Source organism: Alosa alosa, chromosome 17 (assembly GCF_017589495.1).
Source record: "Alosa alosa isolate M-15738 ecotype Scorff River chromosome 17, AALO_Geno_1.1, whole genome shotgun sequence".
Lineage (NCBI taxonomy): Eukaryota > Metazoa > Chordata > Actinopteri > Clupeiformes > Clupeidae > Alosa > Alosa alosa.
Genome location: NC_063205.1, coordinates 17,877,951 through 17,902,599, shown reverse-complemented (window position 1 = coordinate 17,902,599; position 24,649 = coordinate 17,877,951). Strand labels below are relative to the sequence as shown.

Sequence of the window (24,649 nt, the reverse complement as noted above, 5' to 3'; positions counted from 1 at the left end):
GTATAACTGAATGGCCACCACATCTCACCATAATCAACATCTCCCACCTGCAGCCCAATTAGACCTCATCAGCCCTCCACCATCAGTCCAATCTAGCAAGCCTATACTTCACGTTATGCCAGATTAGGTGCGTGTATGAAGACTATAGGTCCACGCTGGCACCTTATTTAAATATAATGAGCGTTCTTGGGCGGCCAATTTATATTTCCCTGACACATGTTGAGAAGGGGTTGCGGAGAAAATGACCCCGAAGAAATCCATCTGTTGCCTTCTCATTTTGGTGCATTTGCACTCACGTTCACCTCAAGTACACAGCAGGGACTGGTCACAGCCCTTACTTACTATCAGACCAGTCATTTAGTAGTCTGAGAGAAGAATCTGGTAGTCATCTTTCTGTCATTAGGACAATAATTGCAATGGCATTTGGCAGTGGCATAGCTGGGGCAAGGAGTTTGTCACGATGAATGCTTACTGCTGCGGGTTTTTCCCACTGCCCTACCATATGCGAAGAAGGAAGGGGGGAGTAAGCCATGGGTGTCAGGAAAGCATCCTACTTGTCCTGAACCCGCCGTATTTCTTCAAAGATGAAAGCTTAAGAAAGTGACATTTGAGAGATAGTTGTTCTTTTTGTGCCGTGGCACATACGAGACAAAAGAAAAGAAGAAAAGAAGGCTAATGGCCTTTCACAACGAGGTAGCAACTGCCGAAAAAGAGCAGTGACCTGATAAATGGTTGTGTTTCATGAGGTGGACTGGACCAAACAGCGCTAGTCCTCGTGTGCTTAGTCTCTGTAAAATATGAAGCTCCAACACAGCGAGCAAATACTTGTTTTGTCACCGGCAGCCAAGAAAAATAGAGAAGGTGATTCAGAAAGGCTTTGGGTGTTTATAGGTGAATGAGGCACAGCCAATAGCTTGTAAAGATCTTATAAAATGTGCTCTTCGTACTTATAAATTCGCTTCATAGGCGCTTCAGTTTAGCAACGGAGAATTAAATGGAGTATTGATACAAATAACATCACATCTGTGTTCTGATCATAAAGTATTTGTTCTGATATTGCCAATTTCCTCCAGTAAAACAGCAGTTTCACCACAACTGGTCTTTTTCAACATGATACAATTACATTAAAACAAGTACTGTTGGCCTGTGAGCTTGTTAAGTCTACAGAATGAAACTGAGTTGTTCTTGAAATGGTGCTATTACGAGAAATAACAGTTTGGTTGGAATTATTCAAATCAGGTTGTGTGAGCAGAACATTGTTTTATACTTCACGGTCAACAGACACAACTGAATGGAATGGTCTTCCATCCAACATTAGGGAGGCAGGCTCAGTGGACATTTTGGAAACACTTTACTTAACAGTATCGACATAAGAGTGACATGACACTGTCATGAACATATGACAGTCATGACGCATGAACCCTAACCCTAATCCTAACCTCTAACCCTAATCCTAACCTTAATCCTAATCCTAACTCTAACCCTAACCATAAATTACAACAAAAACCGAATGTCACTTAATAACAGAAGCGTTATGTCATAAACGTTTATGACTTGTTTATGACACATTCATGATTGTGTAATGTCACTCTTATGTCGATACTGTCAAGTAAAGTGTAACCGACATTTTTAAATCAAAACTTAAAACATTCCTTTATGCAAACCATTATGGACATGTTTTAAATCCATAACCTCTGAACCCTTGTTTTATTGCTTATTTTATTATGCATTATCCTTTGTTGTTTTATGTTTTATCCTTTGTGTTAACAATTCGTGTTAACAATCTTAACCAGTGTTGTTCCAATTATATTCCTTTTTGTGTTACTGATTTTATATTTAATATTTTACTTTGCCTTTTACATGGGCTACATTGTTGTTGTGTTCTAAGACCATGGTCCATGGTGATAATTAACTATAAATAACAATAAATTGAATTGAATTGACACCAACAATGCACTTCCCTCTTATTCCCTCTGCCTCCCTCTAACAGAAAGTTCAAGTTGTGATAACCGTTCTGGACTATGACAAGATCGGTAAGAACGACGCCATCGGCAAAGTCTTTGTGGGCCTCAACAGCTCGGGCACGGAGCTTCGCCATTGGTCAGATATGCTGGCCAATCCACGAAGACCCATCGCCCAGTGGCACGTTCTGAAACCCGAGGAGGAAGTGGACGCCCAACTGTCCTCCAAGAAATAAGAGTTCTGGTGGTGTGTGTAAGGGGTGGCACACCCAATATGTAGTGCTCATAGCCAGTGTGTATGTAAATACCTCAGTGATATAAGGGTCCATTCACTGTCATCCGCCATTTATTAATCGTCTTACGGAAAGTTAATAATGAAAAAATGTCACCTTCTTTTATAATTGTTGATAGTTTGTTCACCCCGCCACCTCCCATGATCCCCTCTGGGGCTTGTGTTTCTGTCAGGTTCCCCTCAAAATTAATTCCACACACCCTCCACTGGCGCCTCTGTTGGTCAGTTGCCATAATCTTACCCCCCCTCCCCCAACCAAATGCCCCCTTCTTTTAAGCAATATGATCTGTGTAGATAGCGCATGACTGAAAGAATTTATTGTACCACAGTTGTATATATCAGTATGCAGACAAAATGATTTCTAGTTTATGTGTTTGTATGTTGTTACCTGTTTCCTAATCTGTGTATATCTCGATGTTTTTAATAAGATGTTCTATTTTAAATTATGTAAATGCAGATATAGGAGAGACAATATATATTACAGGATTTAAAAATTCTACCTTATTGCATTCCAGAAAAACAAGATGTATAAAATTCCAACCTGCAAGATGCTAGTGGAAGTACAGTATACTCACAATGTAAAGGACGGTGTCAGATGTAGGGTTCATTTGATGAACTAAAAAAAAATGTAAACCTAAACAATATACAAGAAATCATAACGAAAAAAGTAGGCCATTAACTAATATGGTTCAGTGGGGGGGATAAAAACAAAAACATAAATGCTGCTGGATATTATACAAGCACATGATTTCTTATAACTTTTTGTACTGGTTTGTCCATATGAGGACCTATGCGTTTTGCTGAATTTATAAGTAGATGCGAACTGACCAGCCTTCATTTTGTTTTGGTTTCTCATTTGGTCAGGGCTTCACACGGTGATGCAGACAATTATGTTTTAAGTGAAATAGGTCCTCATTTAAAGACCAATCAAGACCATGTTGTCCTTCGAATGTCCCCTCACTTCAGACTGGTCTGCTTTAAACCCAAACGTCTATTCCACAGATACTCTTCTGGAGACCAATCGCATCATAAGTAGTCACAAGCCGTAGCCATTGTGTCCTTGAAGCTTGATTAACGATGTTTTTGTGTTAACTGCTTACTTTTACTAGCCTTGTTGTTGGAAATATTACGTTCAGGATTACGGAGTTCAGTCTCCTGTTACAGAGCAAGGGATTTTGACTCTAGCTTTAAAACAGATATTTTTAGTCAACGTCGGAATATTTTTGGTAACTGCATGATTTTTTTTACAATCTTTGCTAATGGCTGGGATGGGGGGAGGACTATTAACACCAGGGGGTGTCTCGATGGAAGACCTCCTTGCCTTCAAATTAAATGAGAATCAAGAGTAGAGAGCGAGCGTTTAAACAGTAATGCACGTTTAAACATTGTTAAAGTTGAATTTTAACAAACGATCGTAATCGGTGCGGTCAGTTTGCAAACCGCACTGACAGAAAAGGGAAGCAAGTTTATCAACACTGCCATTTTTTTCAGGGAGGCAACAAATGTACATCGACCCTCTCTTCATGCACAGTCCACAATAGTGGTCGTAGCTTTGGTTCATCGGGAACAATGTCTTTTGGCCGCAACCGTGCCCTAACTAGCAGTCTTTGCTTTCTGTTGCCTTCTCACAGTGACAATAGAGCTAGCCATGATTTACTGCCAATCTTCTTTCTCTTGTGGCTACTGTTTTTGCACTGTAATGTCTTTCAAACGGCGTTAGCCTGTTACCGAACACCATTCAGATTGTGAAAATTGTCGACTTTGTTTCTTTCGGGACACGGGATCGCAAGGAGCTGGGGCAGTCGCCGCCCAAAGCTCTAGTTGCACATTCTTATTTTATCGCTGATGCACAGAGGATCGACAGTGACCTCCCTGTGGGTCGCTAAAGGGTTTCATAGTGTTGGCCGAATATATGACAACATATGAGAATTTGAATAAGTAACCGTAAAAGTTAATGGTCTGTATAGATAACATGAGTCCATATGTCCTTTAAAATCAGTCTTACAGGAGGAGGACATGTAGGGGGAAAAAACAAAAGAAGTTAATCCATCAAAACCATGTCTCTTATCTTGGAGGAACCTCTTGTGTATACTAGATACTAGCTTCAGGAGGAGTTTCTAAATGTTTTCAATGTTATTGTGTAGTTGATAGCACTATTACAAAAAGAAAAGAAGCTATTTGTCATTCCATAACGTTCTCCGAGGACTGCTTGGTGTATCACTGTGACTGCCGTGTGTGCGTAGAGATGTAGACTTTCTCAGTAGGTAGCCCAGTTCGTTATGTAGTGATGTCGTAACTGCCATTCGCGCCCCTTCTACATGCCAAGTGAGAGTGTGCAGAGCAGAGCAGCATCGTCAGTCTCTTCTAACTGTGGACCAATCGGGTAATTTGACGGAGCTGTGCGCGCTAGGGAAGAGAGGAGCGTTTTCTTTTCGTGAGCAGGTAGACTCACATAACATTTCATTGAGCACTGTGCAATACTTGTTTGTTCATCCCATAGTGTTACATGGGTGGTGTTGCCTGAGGTAAAAAAGTAAAATATAAAAAAAAAAAAAAAAAAAAATGTTGTATCAGAGGTATTCCTTACCAGTGAATTGGTTAGGACAGCACATGTAGATTCTGTGTAGATTGGACCTTCTGTTCAGGTTCCCTCCCTTACCCTGGTTAAATTTTTTTGTCCATATAGATCCAACATTCGGAAAGACAATGGAACATGCCAAAATCAGAAGAAAAAAAATGTCAAAAAGACAACCCCCCATCCATCCAAACCGAAACATATATGTGTACATATATTTTTTATATTTCTCCAAATATAATTTATTCAAGTCAGTATATGACAAATATACTGTATACAATTTGTCAACCTTGTTATCATGAATCCCATCCATTATATAGTATCGATATGATTGAGTATATTTAATTATTGTTGTTATTATTATGGTTCATATTGGTACTCTCTGGTTATTGTTATTTCGGTGCCCCATCGAGAGTATTTATTTTTTATTTTAATTTATAATTAATTTCTTAAACTCAGAATGTATACTTTGAACTGTGTATTTAGATTTTACCTTTGTTGTGGGACCAAATTGAATTGAAGATTTAATTTATTATTGCAATAAATATGATTAATGTGTTTTGTTTATATTTCCAATCCTGCTGTTTACCATTGGTAATTAGCTGACCCCCACAGACATTCCAGGCATTTAGAAAGACCGAAATGCTCTTTCACTGGCATACCCAATTTGAAATGCCTCTCATATGACAAATCTCTGAGTGTTTTTTTGTTTAGCATATGTTCAATTAATAACAGATCCCGAATTTAAAGAATGCTTTCTTTAGTGCACAAGGATTTGAAATCAGAAACAGAGTCCAATGCACCCAGGATAGGTAAAGAAAGGCAGTATTGCAGGTGGCATTTTAGACTGCACGGGGTGTAGTGTAGTACAGTATCTCCAAAAAAGCCATGACCTGCGCTGCAGTAACAATGCTACCCTAGCTGTTGCTAACCAAAGCATGCACGCTACAGTACGTGATGAAAATCCCCTCTCCACAGATCCCTGAGTACTTGCTGTGCGACTTTTAGAACTCTGAAATTCTCGCTGAGGACTTGCGACAGCAACACAAACAAAAAAGCCACACTAAACTTTTGAAGACAACCCCCCGATTAGCAGCTGACTACAGAACGGATCTGGCGCAGGTGTGCCGCATCCACGCCAGATCAAGGCCAGATCCGTGCCGTGGGTCAGGCGCTACACGAGGAAGAGCTGTGTAAAGAAGTAGAATCTTGATGCTGTAGAAAGATCCTAGTTGCCTTTGTGTATATCAACTGCCTGCTTGAGTATTTTTGTGCGTGGAAAGTTTCTCTGTAATCTTGTAGATCTGTTCGGAGTGTTTTTTCCTGCCATATCGCTCGCGACGACTGTGAGCTGACAATTATATTGCTGTGTATACCTTCATTTTTGGCGAGGTGTTTTACAATTTTGTTTCACTTTGTGTAGTGATTCACTCTGTGGAGTTTTCTGACTGTTGTTATATAACTTCATATACACAAATGTTCAATAAAAATGTTTTATTTCCTGTTGATACAGAAAAACGACCCATTGCTTTCTTGGACTAAATTACTTCTTGGGAAGGCTGGGATACAGCACCCCATTTACTCTTTTATTTGTTCTCTCTTTAGACTGTCTATGGTTCTCTCAGTTTAGGGTTCAGCTGAGATGGGACGACCTTTGAATACAACATTTGTTTACAATCAAACCTCAAAAGGTTTATTTCTCATGTGAAGAGGTCTCACTACACATTAGTAGCGCAATATAAACCACACTACAGTTTGTGCAGTTGATGTTCTGTTTCTGACATGAAGCATATGGCCAAGTAAACAGAAAAGGAGGCCATAAGGAACATACATAGGTTACAGAGGCCTCTGAGCTGGATTGGGATATATTAGAGAATAAAAGTAATATATTGTCCTCTTTTGCTGGAAGGGATAAGACAATGACAGGTAGGATGCCCAGTCTTGTGCCAACATTTCTACTGTCTCTCTGCCCCCTCTCACACCTCCTAATCGCTGTATCAAAAGTGTCCAATGCTGCAGATCTAAATCTGAAGCCACCTTGGGAACATGCAGTATTACAGATGATTAACCACACTGATGTCCCGCTCTCTGACAGTACCGCCGAGTCCCACTAGGGGGCATACATTCAGGGACAAAGCACCTTCATCTCACCACCCCTGATGCTCGGCAGGGGCTTCTTCAAGGAGCTATCAATATGACAAAGGGCAAGCATGTGGAGGGAAAACCGATAGGCAAGGAAGTGGCCTGCTCTATTTTTAGGCCTGCTGCAGAGTGCTCGGTGAGAGGTTTGTGGGCGAGAATCGAGATAGCCGCGTCGCTGGCGCTGTGACAGGAGGGGGAAGCCTGGTGGGGTCACTGTTGATAACTGACATTGACATTTGTGGAAGTCTGACCTTTGTGGCAAGCGCAGCAACGTAGAGAGGGATGGATGGAAGGAATGTTATTGTAGCCACTTGCCGCCTTCTCAAAACCATGAAGGCATGAAGGTGCCATGTAATATTACACAGCTATATTATGACTGCAGCTACACAATATGGCTATCAAAAAGCATTTCATTTCTTGTTATCCTCTTTGAAAATAAGAAATAATTTAGCAGTCTGCACAAAGATTTATTTCTTTTCTTGTGTTTTATTTTGTCATACTTGGCTGGATAACGTTTCAAGCTTTCAGACTTGTTCAGATTCACTAGCAAACACAGGTAGCTGTCATGATATAGGTCATGAGACAGTTTTTCTGTCCTGCACCTGGGATTTGGACCACCACCTCCCACAATCCTCTGTGGAAATCTCATGTAACATGTAACAGCAGCTGTAGGTAGGGGTTAAAGCCCTTTTCGTACCATGTATGAAATTGCCACTTAACATCTTCATAAGGCATCCATGGTCAACAAGAGATAGTACATTTTGAAACCTGGCACTCTGGCTTCCTGCTGATTTATTATCATGGCTGCAAGAGGGGGGAAAACTACACAATGATGGTATAATTTATATATTTTGCCCGCATCCTCCATCTTGAGAGTGCTTTCTGGCTGCCATTGGGCAGCAGAGATGAGTAGAGAGATAAGCTAGATTGAAGCTTGGGACCGGGCTCATGAAACCCAAGATAATGACATATGGGCTCCTTCTAGAGCAAGATAAGAGTTTTGTTTTTTTTATCAGCTCCACAGAATCAAATGCATTCGGCTGGACGTGGCTCCGGCCATTTCAGACTATTACGTCCGTATCAATTTCCTGCCAGACGCCCCATCTGAAAGTGAATCTTCAAGGTCTGTTTGAGAGTAATGACTAAGAAATATTACATTTATTCCAAGCGAGGCCTTAACATTCTGTACATGCACTACTATTAACTTCTCCAACAGAACACCCATTCAAGAGTAAAACTTTACATATGTGCCTCAAATTTATAATTATGTTTTCCCATTTTTAACGACGATGTACAAAACTTTGACATTGGTTGAGAGATTTGTGACTAGGTAGGCTTGAGAGATTTGTGACTAGGTAGGCTTCTGGACAAGCACCCTACTTCCTGAGGATGTTTTGGGGGCAGCCTGTAAGCTTTTAGTGCCGGATATGGTGTTTTAGGGAGAGGGCTGTCTATGTGCGTCCAGGGGCATGGAGGGTCCAGTGCAGGGGTGTCTATTAAGGTCAGGGAGTGTGTTTATACCATCTCAAGGGGATGGAGGGGGACATTCCTGGGATGGTTGGACTTCTTATTCCACCCAGACTATCGTGTACACATAAACACACACACACACACACATCATTCAAAACTTTGTTCTCCAAATATCTGCCAAACAGCTGAAAGAGAACGGTGAATGAAAGGTGAGGAGAAACCAGACAGGACTAAAACAAACAATGGAAGGGTTAACTGGAATGCTTTAGATCTGGGCGGCAGGGAAACAAATCAGAAAAGTTAATTCCCAAAGCCGTTCAATAAAAATGCAAATACAAAAGGCCAAAGTGAGTGGTGGGAACTGACTGTCCTGGAGCCGCTGAAGGAAGATGAAGCAATTACCTGAGCATTAGGAGAGAGGGAGGGGGGCGCTGGGGAAGGCCATCTGCGTGTGCCTCCGTCTCAGGGAGCCGGGATACTAATGACCAGCGCCGCAGCCACTTTATTAGGAGTCCGTCACGATGTGATGGAGACGCCTCGACGCAGATACTACAGAGTCCCTCGTGAAGGGACTGGCAGTGATGTGGCTGACAGGTAGGTGGGGGAGCGGGGTGATGGAGTGGCGGCGGCAATGGAGAGGGGCCACAGATATATACACACATGCGCACACACACACAAACACATACTTCATAGTCTTTCTCAATCACGTACAACCTCTCGCAGAATGACAATGACAACCACATTTGCTTACCCACACATGGACACACACTCTATCAAAAACACACACACAACACACACACACACATACAGACACAGTGGCTTGTACACCTAGTTTGAGTACCGAGATTGTTGCGCGTTCGACAGCGAGGCCTCACTGCCGGCCGTCACATTACATTACCGCCTCATCGGCATGGCATCATCACATCAAATTAGCCTTAATGAACACAAACGAGGGTGCGAGAAGAGAGAGAGAATCAAACTTTTATTAAATGACTTCATCTTCTGTACATGCACAACAAGGGAATGAATGAGAGAGAGAGGGAGAGAACGAGAGAGAGGGAAAGAGAGAGTGGAAGTGCGAAGTGGATTGGACCTCAGCCATTACCCAGGTCCCCCTTCTCCCCCTCCCTCCCTCCCTCCCTCCCCAGACCAAAAAAACTCCCATCCTTCCATCTTTCTCTCCTTGTTTAGTCTTAATCTCACCCCCCCCCCACCACCTTCCCCATTCCTGCTCCATTTCAGCATCACTGAGTACGTATGTTCAAAGCTGGAGATGTGCTGTGCTTGACGAGCTCTGGCGTGGAGACCCAAACCACCTAAATGCAGTCGGTGAGTCATAGACCCCACTGTGCTTGGCTGTGTTCGCACACTGCTATTTGGAGTAATGTTAAGACAGCCCGCTGCTGAATGAGATGCTCTTGATAAGGCATGGCGTTAAGTACGTCGGTCCTTTTTTTTTTGCTGATTTGGTTAAAGAATAATATACAAAATGAAAATGCACTGCAGCAGCCTATTCTATATTTTCTTGCTCACCTTGCATCATGAAGAGCTACCTCTACTGATACTGAAGTAAAAGAAGTTTTGTAAACGTCATGAATTATAACATTGATATATCTCTATGACACAAAATATAACCTGTAGCCACCAACATGATTGCTTCTTCAATGCTTACATGATTCTTAATGGGATATACTTTAAGTGTTTTATTTGTTTATGTGTCATGTTTCAATTCATCTTTAATGTCTTGAAGACGTTTGTTGCTTATGGTTTTTTTTAGTTAATGCAGATTGAACAAAGAGAAATGGACTTTTGAGAAAAAATTACCAGAAAGAATGAAACTTTTGCTTCCCCCAGGGAGATGACCCTGACATATTTTTTGAGAGCAGACACACAAAATGTGCAGGACATTATTTCCACTTTGGCTGATGGAAGCAGCGATTTTGCCTCGGATTTGGTCTTAATGGCACAGGCTCACACCTACGGGCCTTGAGGTTTTTATTTTTGGCTACCGCCATCAGTGGAGGGCTTCAAACATGCCTAAATTGTGGGAGAACAATGCCATGGCTAACCTTCAATGTCTGCTGCCCATTGCCTTGGGTGATTCAGAGTTGGTCACGTGCCACTCATGATAAAGGTCATAAGCCCTTGGAGCTAGCACTTGGTGGTGCAAAACATTATACATTCAATTTAATTTCCTTTTTCAGTTTTATCAAAAAAACAAAAAAAGCCTATGTACAAAACATTTACATTAAATAGTGTTGCCAGACTATAGTTACCCCATTCGATTTTGCAAGAGGACCTTTATAACCCAAAATGCATTGCGGTGCCAGCCTGCAAGCTCTACAAGTGCTGTTCATGTCAGGCGGCCGCTTCAGATGTGTAAGGGAACAGGGATCCTCACGTGACACTAAAGCTGAATAACTAACTAACTAAATAACTAACTAACTAACAAACAAACAAACAAACAACAACAAAAAAGACAATAAAACAGGACGCTGACCTCTGCCCCAGCCAAAGCTGCCCACCCTCCCACCAACACTGAGCACACAGGCTTTTCCTTTCCCCTTACTCCTGCGAGGCCAAACAGACGATCCAGATGCGTCTTCTCTCTTCTTTTTCATCCTTTCTTCAGGCCGCCCCGGGACTCTACCTCGTCAGCTGGCCCACCACCTTCAGCAGAGTTTTATTCTCCTGCTTTAACTGCTCGTTCTCGTCCTCGATGTCATCCAGATCCTGCACAGGCACAGAGGACACACGTTTACAACTGTTGCTCACACTGTTTGTTTGTCTGTTTGTATAATTTAAATCCATTTCAGCACCTAAGGCTATTTAATGGCCAGAACATGGTATGCTATAGTAGAAGAAGAAGCTTAGCAACAATTATATTTTAGAGAAGGTTTTTAAAATCTATGCTAGCCAGAAATGTTAAAGCTTTCAAAGGTGGCACCTTACTAAGAACATCAACCACAATATTTTGACTATACAATCGTTGTCTTTTGGTTCACAGAGCAGGGCAAAAGAATAAATATGTTTCACTGACGGGCGTTTTACAAAATTGGGTTACTCGCACTTTAACATAAAACATACTAATGAATTAGTAATTCATTTTGGTGCAGTTCTTGGGCAAATTCACATTGTTATCAGTTTATGTCCCTATCCTAAGCTATGACAAAAGAGGAACAACCAGCACTCAAGGAAATACCACTAAATTTATTTTCAGAACAGCAGCAAAACACAAAACAGACACACGTGTCACAGTCAAGTTCTTTGTCATTTATCTGTTGTGCTTTTGCTGTCTTTACAAATCCCTGGACATGCTATGCAGTAGTCAGACCTACATGTAAGACCGAAGGCAAAACCTCCCTGCATGACCCCCCCAACATACTAGCTAATCAGTAGTCTGGCTATGATGGAACTTGCTGATGTGTTGTGTGTGCATATCTTGTGATACTTCAAAAAAGACGTTCTTTCCTAAAATGACAACAATAGACTCAGACCTTCACTTAGTCACTACAGGAGAGGATATAACGCAAATCACCATTGTGTTCCATGCTGAATTGTGTGACCTTTAAACGAGCGCTGAAGGTTATTTCAGAGTTGATAGTCCCTGTGCTTGGTTGACTTACCACGAGGGTAACTCGAACGCTAAGCACACGGAGCGACACTGTATAACACACACACCTCTCTGCCGTGTCACACGAGATACCACAAATGACATGCAGCGTTTTAATTAATGTAGTTGATTAGGAAATTGGATTTGTCACTGAAGATTCGCAGTGAGTCTTTCGGAGTGTTTCGGAGAATTTCGGAGTGTGGTCTCTGCATTTTAGTCAATTTCTTCGGATGAACATTATCTGCTCAGATAGATAATGCCTCTGAACTAACTGGGTGTTCCTCTTCAGAAAAACAGGCTTGATAATAACAAATTAAACATCAACTGTTTTAATTAGACACAAATGACGTGTCCCACTGCCCCCCCCCCCCAACCACTATTCCTCCCTCATGCCCCCCTCCACCTCATCAAAGTCTCACACTGAAGTGACAATTCTCATTTTCGGGTGGCTCCATCACTAATGGACACGACAGGCCATCATCCAAATCAGCCACGCAACGCTTGTCGGGGAAACTTAAAAGGGAAAAGACGGCCTGTAAGTCAAACAACGGAGGTTGTGAAGGTCGCAGCCGAGAGGGGGTGGTGACGAGGAGACATTAATGTCTGCCATCGGCCCCAACAGCGCAGTTCACACTGTTCATTTAACAGCTAATGGCTGCCTGCTCTAGTGAGGCAGGTCAAAAAAGACCTGAGTTGGACCTCTGGGAAACAAAGAAGAACTTGTTATTCTTTTGGATTTTAAAATAGGTATTCAATCCCAAAGTTCATCCTAGAGTCCATTTATCTAGTCGTACTTTTCCTCACATAAGCAGATTTTCTTGCTCGATAAAAATATGTGCTGTCTGCAACTCGTTAACAGGTAGACACTCTTTCCCTTGTGATGAAATCCAAGATGACTCTCGGACCAAATGGTGCCAGGTAACGGTCCTCCTCTAAAGAGTTTGATCCAAAGCAAATGATCAAAGTCTAATTTTACAGTCTCAGGACAGATATGAACCCTCTGCAATCTTCCACAATCCCATAATGCAATGGAAAAACCTCCCAAAGAGGTTTGGATATAATGACTACCGTGATTGTTTCTGATGTGTTTTTTACCCTGATTCTAACACTGCAGTCTTTGTGCTTCATCAAAGCTTTTTGATCTCAGGAGCTCATTAATCATCATGCAATAATTTTGCATAGATGTGCAACAACAGGACCAAAAACAAACCCAGAGCAGTACTTCTGGTAAACTGAAGAGAACTGAACAGAACTGCGCCTACTGACCAGCACTGGCCAGTTCCTGTTTCTTGGCAGTTGCCAGCGAGTTGGGTATTGTCTTTGGACTATGATCGGAACAATAGTCAGACAAAAGCCTCGTTCAGAGGATCGTTTTCCCTCGTCTTGGACATGAGAACTTTTTCATCACCTCCCGTTAGGATTCCCCTCAAGCTGGAACAGCAGACGGGGAACCGACTGTTGACCCCGCGTCGGGACAGAAGCGGGCGCTCTGATGGGAAAGTTTGTATGCCAGCTCTCAGAAAGCCGGGTCTACTGGATCGCTATGAGCCGACGGACCCAGGTGGCCTCCCATCGCAGCCCTGGCAACCTCGCCGAGCGAGGAAAAACAGAAGCACAGCCGTTCTCAGACTCGCCCTCATTGTTCGGGCCAAAAGCCAATGCTCTGTAAAGCCCTCAAGAAAGGGCAGAAAGTGAATATCATCGTCTAGGGCAATGGGAGGGAGAGGGGGGGGGTGGGGGCAGCATCTCAGAGAATAAAGAAAAATCCTTTTGATGTATAAATACTTGAGAGAGAATAGGGGGGGGGGGGGGGGGGTAAATAAAGTGCACTCAGAGACCCAGAAGTATGGAGTCTGGATTCTGGAGCCAAACTGCAAAAAAGAGAACATGATTCCTCAAAAGTTTGAGTCCATAGGGCACAACACCATGTGGCATCTGAGAGAGATTAGAAACCATTTTGTGTAAGCGGCCCCTCAGGATCAAGCAATAAAAAGAAATGATCGCTCTGATGGTGTGGAGCTACTTTTGCTCGAACAAAAATCCTTAACGTCAGTAGGCTATGCAGTGGCAAAGCTTGAAAACATGTGTCCTTCATCACATGTGTCCTTCACCAAAGAGGACAAAGCCCCTGTGTGGTGTGCTCATCTAAATGGGGCTATTTGATTGGTGTAGGTTGTAAGGGGTTCTATGGGAGGACTATCGGTCAGAGAACTAGCAGTTACAGCAGCTGGTTTAAGTCAAAGAGATGAGGGGAGAGAACCACAAAACCACAATCTCTCCCTGTCCCTCTGTCTCGCTCACCACAGTGTCAGAGACATGGAAGTATATGCGCCACACACGCACAGACACACACACGCGCACACACACACACACACACACACACACACACACACAAATAAAGCCTCCCTTGCTACAGCCCGTCCTGAATTTAAAGTGTTTATCAAATACCAATCAGATCCAATTCAGAGGCAGAGGCAGCCGCGAGGGGTTGGGAAGCGGAGAGTGCTTTTGGGAGAAACCTGCGCAAGAGTAACTCCAAGTGGGGGATAATTGTAATCTCCTGCTTATCCTTGAAACGGCACCACAATATCAGGCTGATTGCCGGGAGATAGCGAGGTGGTAATTTGGCAATCGTTTCTATTTAGTTGCCGGCTTCGCGGGACACAGCTGTGAGAGACTACCCAATACCGGCGGTGACACACAGACAGACACATGCACGTGCACACACACACACACAAAGAGATTAGGTGCATAGAAAATAAATTTGAAATGACAAGTGAGCGGTATTGTCTTAATGAAATAAATGATTTGATTTGGTCCCAGATATGCCATTTTAAAGGGCTGAGGCATTTAATATGTAATTACCCGTTGTAAACACTGAGTCAATTTTGAGGACTGCACATCATTTTGCTCCATCCGACAATAGAATATTAAAAGAGAAATTGCATTAATGCTACTAGAACTGTCACAATCAAATACCCGACTTGGAACAAAGACCTGATGATCACATTTTTAAAAATGTGATGATGTCAAATCTTTCTTTGCCTTAATCAAACTGCTTCATCAGAGCCTTTTGCATGAGGGTAACTCTGTTCACTTTATAGTCTCTTCACTGAACATTCACCCCGGACATCTTGAACAATGCCAACAAATCTGATTATCACCTTTTGAGTTTGGACGGAGTTTGAGGTTTGAGCTTGTGTAACGGAGCGAACTGAGCTAGCATGCTAGTTGCCCGTGTAAATCCTCACACCCCTAACCTTAAGAACGCTTCTAACCGCTGAATTGGAAGCCTGGGCTTTTAGCTCAGTGGTTAGAGCGTTCGACTCCCATGGCGGTGAGTGTTGAGGTGGTGGGTTCGAGGGCCGTGAGCGGCGGACGAATTACGACCTTGGTTACACTTGGTTGTTGCAGAATGTAGATGTTTTCAACCCCAAAAGTGTGTCTTCTATGAGTAACCACATGGAGTCAAGATACATATGACAGAATATTTCATATATTCTGTCTTATATATATTTTAGAGATATTTAAGGATTCCCACATCTTGTTGACAGGCCAGTGAATGAGTCCAAGACGGTGTGTCTCACCCTGTTCAGCAGGTCGATTTCCTCCTTCAGCTTGGCGATGAGCTCATCTTTGTCCTGGTGGGCCTTGAACATACGGGCGTTCTCCTGCCTCTCCGCAGCAAGCTCCTGACACACACACACACACACACACACACACACAAAAGGAGCGTGATGAGTGGTGTAGAGAGCTGAGCGGCCAGCAGCCAGGCCACGGCTCAGTGGTGGAGGAGCACGGATGGAGCCAGCCACCGCCCCAGAGGGGGACACACACGCACACAGCACATTGGACTAGTTTAGTCTTTGGGAGCGCACACAGGCACGCACGCACACACACGCACACATACAAACACGTGCACATGCACACACACACACACACACACACACACACACACACACACACACACACACACGCGCACCCACACACACATACACACACACGCACATGCGAACACACATACACACACGCGCGCACATATGCACACACATGCACACACACACAAACACACACGCAGACAAACAGACACTTAACTAGCATATGCGCCACACATACAGGCATTGTGATTTTTCTGTCTTTCTGTTAAACACATGCACACAGAATATTACCTACTTATTCCCTTAACATGAGCAAGCACTCACACACACACACACACCGACTGACACATACACAATCACATACACCAAAACGAGCAAGCACTCACACACCCGTGCATGCACACATACATCTAGACACACATACACACTGACACATAAACAATCACATATACCCCAACATGAATGAGTACTCATGCACACACACACAAACACAGAGAGAGAGAGAGATATATAGATATATATATATATATATTTGAGAGATATATATATAGAATATAGAGAGAGACCATAATAACAATACTGTATTTAGTATTTAGAACATGTGTATTCTGACTGTCATAGGCAGCCTGAACCACAATATTGCAGCAGAATATTTGTGGGAATAGCCCAGGGTAGCTTGAGTGGTCTACGCAAAAACGGATCCAGTGGTCTAATAATCAGCATTTCCTTTTATCCGCTTCATATTTGCCAGTGAACGCACTTCTAATGGGCTCCAGCGACATCACCTCTGGGCCTCTGCCGTATGTTCTCATAATGTCATCAACATGCTAATATTTATGCTCCTTGCATGACTGATGGCCAAACCCACACACACACACACCACAGCTGTGGCTGGTATACGGTCACAAAGGGAACATCTCGTGTTACCTCAGTCGTATTAAACACAGTCAGTCTTGGGCTGGAACTCACTTCTGTGCATCTGTGTCCCAGAGAGAGCCGGGCAGTGGTTTGCGAGAGGCACGCAGAGGCAGTGATTTAAGTTTTAGTGTGTTTGAATGCAGTACGTCACTGATAGTGAGGAGAGCGTATGAGAAATGAATCAACTCAAGGATGTAGAGTTAAAAATAAACTTTAAAAAAAGAGGAAACAAGTGGAACATTTGCACCTACTAGTGCGAAATCGATGACGTTGGGCTATCAGACACTTCTCACTCTCTATCTCTGTGTGTGTGTGTGTGTGTGTGTGTGTGTGTGTGTGTGTGTGTGTGTGTGTGTGTGTGTGCTTGTGTGTGTGTGTGCTTGTGTGTGTATATGTGTGTGTGTGTGTGTGTGAGAGAGAGAGAGAGTGTGTGTGTGAGAGTGTGCGGTAGGTTCTTCTTTAAAAGACTATGTGACATTTAATACTGAAAAGTGCACTCTGCATGCTTCATAAGAGAGGTGAGAGCATAAAGTCTGCTCGATAAAGGTCATCTTTGGCTGAGCACCCAAGTTATTGCAGCTCAGAATGAAACTTTCCTGATTTCAAATGGGTGAAAAGATGAGGGTGAAGGCAATGAGAGAAAAAAAAGAGATAGAAAGAGAGAAGAAGAAGAAAAGAAGAAGAAGAAGAGAGTGAGTCATGGGCAAGTACATTTGAAAGAAAATGACGCATCCTTTATAGAAACGTATCCTTTGCCTCCATTGTTCAAAATAAAAGTCTCTCTGATGCAGGCACTGATGAAGACCCTTTGTAACAGCCCTGCTCCTCTTGCTTAAGGAACTTATCACAGATGATCCTCCACACTCACCCTATTCAAGACTCCTCACTACCCAAGGACACCGCACTTTCCCTGGGCCTTGCTCTCTCTCTCTCACACACACACAGTACCAGAGCTCCGTGCGGGTGATGAGACAGGCTTAACATGATGAATCACTGGGTCCAGGAGCGTTTCCAAACATAACTCAAAGGCCATATTACACATGTAGCCCCTGCCTAAGCTTCCTCTTGAGGATTAGAGATCAGATCTACCATCACACAGACCAGCTCTGCTTGGACAAAGCTATACATTAACAGGGATTTCCTTTCTTTACATACATCACTGTGTGCCATCTCATAATGTTTCATGACAAGGACTGATTAGGTGTGTTTAGACTCTTTCTTGGAAAATGTATTAAGCAGTCAGACCCAATGTGTTAAAAACAGTGACTGTAGGGTGGTGAAAGACAGACAGACCTTTAAACAGTTACACTTTATTATTCTCATTTTTCTCCAAGTTACAAACAATCATATGACATTACACTGGAAGGGCCAGTTTGCATATATGGAAAATAATTAATAATTAAAAATAATTGAAATGCAAATGAAATTCAAAAATTGAATTGAAATTTAAGAGCCAGTTTCAATTCAATTCTGGAATTTTGCACAAGCCTGCTGGAAGGGCCAGTTTGCATATATGGATTTAGCCTAGACTAAGAGGAATTCAGTGAAAATTTCCCTTGAAAAAGCTTTCAGTTTAGAACTGATGCAGGAAAACATATAGGTCCTATACAGATTTAATCTGAAAGCATGGCTACACACATGTGTGACAGCAAGTATGAAGCACATCAAACGCATTCCATGTGCATATGTAATATGTGCATATGTGAAATGTAAATGACATTAAATAACATTACACCTTGTGTACACCTTCATTGTACCTTCTCAGTTGAGTCCAGTTGCTATAATTACAGTTGTACAGTGTTAGCAACCTAGACTGGATATACTACAGGTAGTGTAGTAAACAGACGTGCTGTTCTTATGCCGTAATTTCCCGACTATTAACCAAGGTTAATACATTGATTGTGCAAAATATCTGAAGCTATTAGGGTTAATACACGGGGGCAGACTATACATGTGAAAGCATTTCTCCATTCTCCGTCTGATTCTGATCCATTGGACCATTTGGCACCGTGGTTAATGCACGAGTGCAGTTAATACATTGTTTTGCTTTTTTAATTAGCATAAAACATTGTCCTGCGGTTTATACTCAATACACGGGAAATTACTGTAATACCTTCTCCAGCTCCTCAAGTCTCCTCTCCAGGCCACCAGGGCCCCGGCTGCTCTCTGCCATGGCCATGTGAAACCCTGGCGCTAAGTTGTTACCTGCGTCTCCTCTTCAGAACCCGGGCCTGTCGAGCTAGAGCTAGAGAGAGAGAGAGAGAGGGAGAGAGAGTGATAGAGGGAGAGAGAAAAAAAAAAGAGTAATCATGTCAGATGATGATCAGAGGGCACACACCGTCCTACACTGCATCATGATGGTCACAACCAAGGCTAAGGAAAGAAAATAGGACTGTGTCACCGGTGCCCACAGTTAATGTTAGTAGACAATACAACTCAGAAGTAGTACATTATAGTCACACTCACACTGACACACTTACTTACTCACACACACAAACACACGCGTCAAAAGCTCGGCCATAAAGAGCTCTAATGGCCAGGCTAAATCAGGGGATGTGAAATGAACAGGTGTTTACACCTTCTCTCCAAACAGGCTACATCACTGACTATTCAGATACGCCTCGCTCAAATAATCGTGAGGCATTTAAATGCACCTATTCACAGCAGGCTTTAATATTTAGTAGCAGGTCTAGATATTGACATTCTTCAGAGAAGCTGGAGTCTGTTCAGTTATTCACTTAAATGGAGGGGGAAACTTAATTTTGCTTTGAAGTTGAATGAAGCCATTTTTAACTTCAGCTCACAGTGTGAAAACACCTTTCCCTCCATCAGTAGCTGTTGGTACAAAGCCTCAGGCAAGAACACAAAAAACACCTTCCATTCTTCGCTCATCTCCCTCTCTCAATCCCTCCCTCTCTCCTTCTCTCTCTCTCTCCCTCCCTCTCTCCTTCTGTGTAATTTTCACTCCTTTTTCTTTCTTCTGACTCACAGCAAAGTGGGAATATTCATATGGAACTTATTTCCTGACGGCTTTACTTCAGTAATTACCAGGCCATGTGAACTTGGAGCTAAAACTCCCTGTCGTCCTATTCCTCAGAGTCGATAACCCTCTCTGGGAATCAAATTATTGGGCTGCCGTAGGCCCACTGCATTGTTGGAGACTGATGTCTGCATATATTTCAGTAAAAAAAGACAGTAAAAAAAAAGGTTCTTGGAAAATGAGAGAGAATGGAAACAAGAAGAAGAGAGGGATGGACAGAACAAGCTGGCTGATGGAGGACAAGCTGGCTTTGGGTCTTAAAACACCTGTGTAAACAGGTCTTAGTGTTGCAGCAGGGCTTAAACTGGAGATAACAGCCCCAATTCTGAATACCCTCCGTTTGCCAGAAGACTAAAGGAACCCAAGCTGTACAAATGTTTGACATGGACAAGTCTTAGACAACGCTGGGAGAATATCAAAAAGCCAAAGCCTCACTGCAGTAAAAAAACACAGAAAATAAGAACTTAACAGCTTTAAGGCCAAGATAAAGTGTTGGTGGGGAGATCAATACAAATTCCAGCTGAGAAACACACAATGTAATAACCCCACAAAGCCAGTGTCAGGGAGATAACCCACTCAAGTCACATCAGTCCCTTTCTTCTACACCCCACCTCCACACACACACCAATCAAACTCCTGAAAACAGTGGCTCTTTGACAACTTTATATCGCCCGAGGTGGAGGCCCAGCCGAGTGTTGTGTTGCTAACTCTTAATAAGCACCGAGTCCTGGAGAGTCACAGAGTTGAGTGTGTGTGTGTGTGAGAGTGTGTGTGTGTGTGTCTGTGTGTGTGAGGATGGTGTCTCTTTGAGGTGTTCCCGGCTGCCAACTCCATCCACTGCTGACACTGTCCAGGTTTCAGACACAGCAGTGGCTGGCTGCTGCTGCTAAAACAAGGCTCTCGGAAATGCTTAGTGTGGTGCTTGAGATCACGGCTGGCGAGTATCAGTCCCTTCGATCCCCACCTCCGCTCTAACACACACACACACACACACACACACACACACACACACACACACACACACAATCTCCGGCTCCCTCTACCTAAAAAACCTCTACCACCCGCCCTGCTTTTGCAGACCTGCAGAGTCGAGCTGTCCGGGCTGTGTGTGTGTGCGTGTGTGTGCACGTATGTGTGTGTGTGTGCGAGTGTGTGTGTGTGTGTGCGAGTGTGTGTGTGTGCGAGTGTGTGTGTTGGATCACTCAGAGCTTGTTAGCACCCTGCAGGAAAGGAGATGGGAGTAATGATGCACTCCTGTGGTGTGGTGTGGTGTGGTGTGGTGTGGTGTGGTAATGGGGTGGGGGGCGGGGGGTGACAGCCAAAAAAAAGAGACCATCTCTAACCATCTAAACCTTCTCTAAGTCTGATATGAAGCTGTATGTGTCTGTGGGCTTTCTTGCAGAACGTATCTGTTTCGGCTAAAGCCAAACTGAAGCCAAATCGGATCATTTCTGAATTCCTATTGACGTTCTGAGGGGATAACAGAAGCCCCTAAAGGCACACCACGCTGGGCCTCGTTCAATACATGGCACATCTACTGCAGCCTCGGGAGTGGACTATCTACTGAGATCTCCAGGACTATGTGATTAGTATGATTATTAAACTGTAATACCTCAGACACCTACTGCCTGTCTGAGGGACTTCACAGTTAATAAGGGGGTTTGGGACAAAACCGTGGCTTAATGGTGTGTCCCAATAGGTGATCTCTTTATTTCGGATACTTGGTGGCATCCACTTGGCAGCACCCCCGGCATTCGAAGCTGGCCAATCAGACAGGGCCATAATCACATGGCCAGATTGAGGCTCAGATGGGCCTACTGGCTGGATCAGAAGGGAACTCGCCAATACTGGGCTAATTGTTCTGTCCGTATGCACGCATGGAGACAGGCACAGTTTCAGGCCTATTGACCAATCCTCTGCCTGCAGAGAAACTTTAACTCGTTGGAATGGATTTAGGTCCTTGAGTGCAAAGATTATGTTCCGTCTGTGGCTGGATAGCGATGGAAGTAATCATCACTTTTATAAGCAGAAGAACAATTGTATATAATGTGTAGTGCGAAATATGACCGGAATTAAAACAGCACTTCAGAATTGAAGCCACTTTAACGGCAATACCATTCTCAACACAATTAAAGGAAAAATCCAAATTCTTTTCAGCCCCATTTGCCAATGGGTGGGATAATGGACTGCCCAAAATGTACAGTTTTTCTGAGACACATACACAAGCGCGTGTGAATCTCCAGACATTCATAGCTAACCGTCAGCTCAGAAGGATTTAAATAGACATTCATAGCTAACCGTCAGCTCAGAAGGATTTAAATAGTGTTGCAATGTGGCAATTCTAAGGCAAGGCAAAACAGACACACACACACAAAAACATAAACACACAAGCACACACACTCACATACAAAAACATAAACACGCACACACACACGCACACAGTGCTGCTACAGCGGACTGACGGACTGATGTTCACAAACTCTCCCTTCTCTCTCTCTCTATCTCTCTCTCTCTCTCTCTCCCTCCCTCTCTCTCTCTCTCATGCATGTAGACACAGACACATGTGCAAACACACAGAGGCATACTGTACACACACCACACGGGGACAGGACTCATCTCACCTCTTATGGCGGCCGCTCCCGCTTCTTGGAGTCTCCTGCAAATAGACGCACACAACACAAAACACGGGTTAGAGACACACTTGCTAAACCAATGCTCTTAAAATGTTAGCGCATTCATTACTGTTCATTTTTCAATGTTATCATGACTTTGGAAGTCTTTTTGGACAAAAAGTAACCATAACCACTACCATACGAGCACTCAGAAGTTAACATCATGCGTTCGTTTGTGCAACCATATCTACATTCATTCATTATCTAAATGAAAATGTCACATCTGTGTTGACATTGCCTGCAGACCAGTAATTCTCCAGTTTAGGAGACACCCCTTGACGCACACAACTGACTGATCAGTCGATACGTCAACTGCCTGGCTAGCTCAGGCTCAAACATAATGCAATCAGTGTTTTTCCCCTATCAAACAACAGACTGGCAGTCAAGCGCAGTGTCTCCTGACAGCCACACACACACATTGCCCTAGGAGGTAAACTCAATCCAAAGTACATCAGCTGGATATATTCCTCTCATACGGCCATAACACTCATTCGCTGCCCTAAAGGGAAAGAGTGTATACTACACACATTTCTCATGTTGCAGCAGCAACGCAACACAATTTCTGTGAGTTATGAGCTCTTCTACAGAAGCAGCCGTTTGCAGCGAGCCTACTGGTTAGCAGTAATCATTCTTGAACTTGCTCTCCTGCTGAACTGCAATATTAGGTGTGGAATGTGTGAATGTGTGTGGGTGATTGTGTGTGTGCCTGTGTGAGATCACATGCTCTGAATGCATATATGCGTGGACTTTCATTTAATGTGTGCATAATATGTTTGTGAGCATGTGATGGGTGTGTGTTTCATATGAAATAAGGTATTAAAGCGAGTGTGTGAGTGTGAGTGTGAGTGTGTGTGTGTGTGTGTGTGTGTGCTTTCCTTTGAAACGCCTTCCGCAGGCTCCCAGCCACAAGTGGAGCTGTGTGTTGCGTTGTTGTGCAGCAGCAGCTGAACTGCAGGGCGCGCACGTTCATCATTTTCCCATTAGCGCTGCGTCGGCACCACCGCCCCGGTGTGCCCTACTGCGCTACCTCACCCACGCCGACCTGCGCCCGCATACACACCCCGCGACACCCCGCCCTTTTACCCCGCGACACACCCGCATTTGCAGAGAGGACTTCCACCGGCTCAGGAGAGAGAGGAAGAGAGAGGAGAGGAGAGAGAAAGACAGAGAAAGAATAAGAGAGAGGGGGAGAGAAAAAGGGTGAAAGACAGAGAAAGAGAATGAGAGCAAGAGAGAGGGAGGGAGACAAAGAGAGTGACTGAAAGAGAGAGAAAAAAAGAAAGAAAGAGAGAGAGAAAAGGAAAGAAATAATGAATGAGACCATTCTCCAGGCAGGATGAATATTCATCTTAAGGGGCAATGGCAGGTGAGCCTCCTGTCTCAGACAGCACCTAATGGCACCCAATCAATCAGGCTGCTGCCACCACCACCACTAGCTCCACTCCTCCACCACCTCCACTCCCTGCCCAAGCTTCCCACCACATGCTCAAGCATTTGCATAAGACCCCCTGCAGTGGTGTCCATCCATCGCGGCGTGGCAGAGCCGGATCTGTGCCAGCCCCATGTTAATGACACCCTGGAGCTGAGACGGGGAGATTTAGGGAAGGAGATGTATGGAAGGATGCACAGCGAGCAGGGAGGAGAGCAAGAGAGTGGGAGAGGGGAAGGATGAGGAGAGAGAGAGAGAGGAGGAGAAAGGGAGAGGGAGAGAGAGAGAGAGGGAGAAATGGAGAGGTTGAGGAGGAGAGAGAGGGAGAAATGAGGAAGAGGCAGAGAAGGAGGAGAGAGAGGGAGAGGAGGAGAGAGAGGGAGAAATGGAGAGAGAGGGAGAGGAGGAGAGAGAGGGAGAAAGGGAGAGAGAGGGAGAGGAGGAGAAAGGGAGAGGAGGAGAGAGAGGGAGAAAGGGAGAGAGAGGGAGAGGAGGAGAGAGAGGGAGAAAGGGAGAGAGAGGGAGAGGAGGAGAGAGGGAGAGGGAGAGGAAGGTGCCACAGGGAAGTTAACACATGGGAACGTGCACCAGGAGAACCACGATTTCTCTTTGGGCCTGATCTGATGGCAATTGGCCCAGAGAGGTGGAGTGGCTCAATG

At 43.9% G+C, this 24,649-nt stretch overlaps 2 protein-coding genes across 8 annotated transcripts in view; one reads left to right on the top strand and one right to left on the bottom strand.

Annotated features, from left to right (window-relative positions):
- The window catches only part of syt1a (synaptotagmin Ia), a 195,752-nt gene extending 189,406 nt beyond the window's left edge, over positions 1-6,346 (top strand). For all 7 annotated transcript variants that reach the window (XM_048268793.1, XM_048268799.1, XM_048268798.1 and 4 more), the window contains one exon: positions 1,991-6,346. In XM_048268793.1, the coding sequence (XP_048124750.1) occupies positions 1,991-2,197 (207 nt within the window). In that variant the 3' untranslated portion in view covers positions 2,198-6,346. The remainder of the gene's footprint in view (positions 1-1,990) is intronic.
- A 3,245-nt stretch (positions 6,347-9,591) lies between these two features.
- Positions 9,592-24,649, bottom strand: part of pawr (PRKC, apoptosis, WT1, regulator) — a 60,745-nt gene continuing 45,687 nt past the window's right edge. Inside the window, exons 5-9 of the mRNA XM_048268830.1 lie at positions 22,511-22,545; positions 19,055-19,094; positions 18,963-19,013; positions 15,641-15,745; positions 9,592-11,173 (exon numbers count right to left, since the gene is read on the bottom strand). Coding sequence (XP_048124787.1) covers positions 11,087-11,173; positions 15,641-15,745; positions 18,963-19,013; positions 19,055-19,094; positions 22,511-22,545 — 318 coding nt within the window. The 3' untranslated portion in view covers positions 9,592-11,086. The remainder of the gene's footprint in view (positions 11,174-15,640; positions 15,746-18,962; positions 19,014-19,054; positions 19,095-22,510; positions 22,546-24,649) is intronic.